This window comes from Otolemur garnettii, unplaced genomic scaffold, assembly GCF_000181295.1.
Source record: "Otolemur garnettii isolate 467f Iridium unplaced genomic scaffold, OtoGar3 scaffold00069, whole genome shotgun sequence".
Lineage (NCBI taxonomy): Eukaryota > Metazoa > Chordata > Mammalia > Primates > Galagidae > Otolemur > Otolemur garnettii.
In genome coordinates this window covers 6,888,198-6,893,135 of record NW_003852464.1, presented here as the reverse complement: position 1 = coordinate 6,893,135, position 4,938 = coordinate 6,888,198, and the positions used below count along the sequence as shown (strand labels likewise).

The window sequence follows — 4,938 nt, the reverse complement described above, 5'->3', positions numbered from 1 at the left end:
TAAAAAGTCAATTATAAATTTGTATTTAAATTCTTTTGTCTAGATAAATGTACAGCAATAACAAATCATCAAAGTAATAGGACAAACATATTTTTAAAATATAAATCCTAGAGCTTTTTCTAGAATGTCTTCTCACTTTGACCCTTTCTACTCCTGCTAATCATCCCTCAGGTTTACTTAAAAGTGATAAGAAAAAACAGTATCTAAGGAGTAAACCATAGCTGCTACCATCTACTGAATCTTTACTGTACACAGTGAGTTACCATTACTTGACGTATATTTTTTCATTTTATCCTCACAGCAACCCAGGAGGGAGTTTTGATCATCCCTGTTTTATAGAAACTCAGGCTTCAGAGAGTAAGAAACTTGCCTAAGGTCTCAGAGCTAACTAGCAGAGAGGCTGGGATTAGAACCCAGGTCTGCTTTAGATCTGTGCTTTTAGCCATCACTTTATGAAGCCTTCGAGGCAACATTCCCCACCCCTCCAAACTGGGTTAGGCATCCTTCTTCTGTCCCTCAGAGTTCCCTGAACTTACCATCATATCCGCAGCTTTATCAGAATGCAGTGAAATTATTTGTTTACTCTAAGTTCTTAGAAGATGAAAAACGGGTTTCTTTATTATCGTCTCCAGCTCACAGCATAATGCTGAGCTCAGGATAATACACGAGCCTAATTGCCCCCCCCCCCAATAAAGCTCATCAGAGGAACTCACCTTAGGAGGAAGTCCTATGCGGTGAAACTTTCTACCTACTTTGGGCACTTTCTCTAAAGCGTACTTTTTGCCTCTTGATTTTGCCCGGTCAATTGCACTATAGTTAAAGGTTTCACTGACAAGCCAAACCACCTAGAGACAAAGAGCAATGAAATGCAGACTTAGCAATGAACAGTTTGAGGAAGGCTTAAATAAAAATTTACAAAAGCGAAAACAAAAGCAGTCCTTTAAGCACATTCGTGATCTCTAGGTTCACCAGGCTCCCTAGATCCCTATCCTTTCTCTGCTTTCTACATGGTACTTCTTTCCCCTCTTTTTATTAGCATTGCCCGACCTCAGGGAAACAAGATACTTTCCCTTAGATAACTTTCTGAATCTATACACAGGGAATTTACCAGTCGCTCATGACTCCTGGATTACCAAAACAGGGGCTCAACTGCAGGCTTCTTCATTAGGAATGATCACTACTCGGTAATAAGCAGGCTGCAAATCACAAGTATGATCAGAAATAAACTCTCCTTTACCTTCGTTTTCGGTACGATGCCCAGATGAAGCTTTTGATCCACAAGGTAGGCACCTGCTTCAGAAAGGTACCCCTGGTTAGGAAGCAGGCAGCCCCTGCCAAAGCAGCAAGGGCAGCAGACCTTGTGGACATATTTGGTCCATTTTGGATTCAGCTGACCGTATGGCTCTTCTGATTTGGGTTTAAACACACCAATAATTTTCTATAGGGGAAAAAAAGTAGAACTCTTATTAGACTTTTAGTATATGTAGAAAATCATCCATAAAGTGCATTCTGATTAACTTGTTTTCTATTGCTTTCCACCGCTGACTTAGGCACAACCTTCAACTATTAACAGGCTTAATTTCAATCACATTTTTTACATTCATTCCATTCAGCAATCTTTAAAATTAATAATCCTTGGGCCAGTGGTTTTCAAACCGTGCTCAGAAAGGAAAGAGAGGGCAAGGCTCCAAGTCCCCCCCACCCCCCGCCCCGCCATTTTATCAGATTAAGCTTGATTTCTCTGTTTTGTATTACTAGACTTCCAAGTTAAGAAAATTTTCCACTGATTGTTCCTTTCTTTTTTCTTTCTTTTTTTTGAGAGAGAGTCTCACTCTGTTGCCCAGGTTGGAGTGCTGTGGCATCAGTCTAGCTCTCAGCAACCTTAACTCCATCTCATCACCTGAGGCAATGAGAAGACTGAGGCTCATCACCACAATACCTGGCTCATTTTTCTATTGTTAGGAGAGATAGGGTCTCACTCTTGCTCAGGCTGGTCTCTAACTCCTGAGCACAAGTGATGCTCCCACCTGAGCCTCCTCACAGGCACCGCCAACCTACAAATCATTTTAAGATTTTAAAAAAGACTGATTTAAAATAATTATTGGCTGGGTACAGTGGCTCAGGCCCATAATCTCGGTGTTTTGGGTGGCCAAGGTAGAAGGATAACTTGAGGATAGGAGTTCAATACCCACCTGTGCAATATAGCAAGACCCCATCTCTATAAAAAATATTTTAAAAATTAGCTGGGTGCAATGGTGTATGCCTATAGTCCTAGCGACTTGGTGAGAGGATTGTTTGAGCCCAGGATTTCGAGGTGACAGTGAGCTGTGATTGTGCTACTGCACTCAAGCCTAGCTGATAGAGTGAGATCCTTTCTCAAAAAAAAAAAAAAATTAATTAAAAAGAATACTATTAAAATATAACTTCAATCCTTACAAAAAAATAATGGGTGAAATTATAACAGTTCTTACACTGCTCATTATGCATCATTCAGAAAGCTTTTAGAAGGAAAAAAAATGTAAAAAACAAAGAGCCACATCAACTTTTCTTTTCTATTCTAGAAACAGCTCAGGGCTCGGCGCCTGTGGCTCAAGCGGCTAAGGTGCCAGCCACATACATCTAAGGTGGCGGGTTCGAATCCCCAGCCCGGGCCGTCAAAAAACAACAATTATGGCTGCAACCAAAAAATGGCCAGGCGTTGTGGCGGGCGCCTGTGGTCCCAGCTACTTGGGAGGCTGAGGCAGGAGACTTGCTTGAGCCCAGGAGTTGGAGGTTGCTGTGAACGTGATGCCATGGCACTCTACCCAGGGGGACAGCTTGAGGCTCCGTCTCAAAAAAAAAAAAAAGAAACAGCTCGGTTCATTTCGCTTTGTTACTTGTCAATGCCTTCCAGATTGCCAGCCTCCTTCCCTGGTATAACACCAAAACAAAAAGTTGGTAAGGCAAAATATATCTTTGACAAAAACCCAAAGCACTAGAAATAATATTAAACAAGCTCTGAAAGTTTAAACGTCCACTCTGACTGGTAAGGTTTTAGGCGACTATAAGGTAAGGACTTAGGAATACATGTGCTCGGCAAGTCCACAGCTGAATGTGGGCATTCAATAAATGCCCCGAACCAAACATAAAATAACAGAACAGAAAGCTATGACTTAAAATAATTAGCTCCATTTCTAAATAGTAGAGTGCTTTAGTAAAAATTTTTAAAAAAGACCTTTATTTTGGAAAAAAGGGTGCAATCAGATTTAATAGGAAAATTATCTTCAGAAACTCACAATGACTTCATATTTAGAGTTTTCCAAAATTTCTGTTATATATAGTATGTCTGTGAAATTCTCACCCTCTTAGGATCCTTCACAAAGTAACTTCCACTTGAACCCTGGAAGATTCTCTGCGGAAAAATTCCAACTTCTATTGCTTGCTCTGCTCTCAAGATGATATCGGCAAATTCGGGGTCATCCAAGAATGCATTCATCTCTGAGATACCGGCAGTTGCTGCATGAAAAAGAAAGACCGGCTGTAAGAATGACCTGTAGTATCGGATTAGGTCGCTGGCAAGGGGATATTAAGGCAAAGAAAATGTTATCCATTATTGTATAAAACCCTACTTCTCTTTAAGTTCCAAATAATCACACATAAGAAAAGTTTACTATTTGTTGAAATAATGATACTATTATCTCCCATTTCTTTGAAGTTCTCTTCTCCAGTGATTCTGTCTATCCTACTTCAGACTCTCCAGTCAAATCTCAGATCTTGTCATTGCCAATAATTGTAAGCTCACCAGACTTTTCTTTCTTTCTTTTTTAAGAGACAGAGTCTTGCTACATTGCCCAGACTGGCCTGGCCTCAAGCAAACGTCTCACTTCAGCTTTCCGCAGTGCTGGATTACAGGTGTGAGGTTCTGTGCCCAACCAAACACTTCCTTCCTTCCCAGTTCCGTCTCTCTGGCACTTTGAGTTCAAAAATGTACACACCCCACTATAACCAATAAGGCACCAATGATCTCCAACAATGTCACTGGACTTTACCCTCTTTGGGTTTTTAGGTGATCAGTGTTAAATAGGAAAATAAAGTGGAGGTCAGAAGTGACTGGGTAAGAGTTTTGGGGACCATAATAAGGCCTTGAACTTAGTAGGAGAGGAGAAACCACTGGGCTGTCCCTGGCCAGCTTAAATTATGGGCAATCATCACAGAATCACTTGCTCCCCTCCTTTCATCATGATCACCCGGAAAAATCCCAGTCCTGGTTAAACCTGTCTGCCAACTCCATGCTTGCACCAGGACAGCTGAACTCGAGGAGAACAATGCACACAAACCAATTCCGTTCCTCCAATTCCCAATACGCACTCTCCCAGCCCTTCTCTGAGCAGATGATCCAGCTTCCTATTTCACCAAGAAAAGAGAAGTAGTCAGAAAAGAACTATCATCAGGCCACAGACCCACATCTACCTGGCTGCCACTTAACCTTGGAGCGTCCTAGGTTCGGTTCATGGTTGTCTTCTTTCCTTTACCAACACTGATGGTTCCCAAATTTACATTTAGAAGTGGGGAACTTCTGCCTGAATTCCAGACTGCTGTATTCAATACCTCTATCTGGACGTTCAACAGACAACTCACACTTTACTACTGAAAACTCAATTCCTTACTGTTAGCACACCTCCTGAAAGCTTCACTCACTCACTTTCCTTATTATTTTAGTTGCTGGCAATTGAAATTATCTTCTAGTTGCTTAGGCAAAAACCTTAGAACCACCCATGATCTCACACTTGCACCCTCTAAATCCCATCTATCGGCAAGTAGTCTTGGCTCTACTTGCAATAAATATCCAGACTTCAACTACCACTCACTCATCAGCTGCATTCCTTCCCCATGATTTGATCACTGTCGATTCTCACCTAAATTAGTACAAGTGCTTCCTAACTGGCCTCCCTCTCATCC

General features: G+C 41.4%; 1 protein-coding gene across 2 annotated transcripts in view; it reads right to left on the bottom strand.

Moving 5' to 3' along the window:
- The window catches only part of PI4K2B (phosphatidylinositol 4-kinase type 2 beta), a 33,865-nt gene that overhangs the window by 20,360 nt on the left and 8,567 nt on the right, over positions 1–4,938 (bottom strand). For both annotated transcript variants that reach the window (XM_012807457.2, XM_023515348.1), the window contains exons 2-4: positions 3,341–3,495; positions 1,238–1,438; positions 714–845 (exon numbers count right to left, since the gene is read on the bottom strand). In XM_012807457.2, coding sequence (XP_012662911.2) covers positions 714–845; positions 1,238–1,438; positions 3,341–3,495 — 488 coding nt within the window. The remainder of the gene's footprint in view (positions 1–713; positions 846–1,237; positions 1,439–3,340; positions 3,496–4,938) is intronic.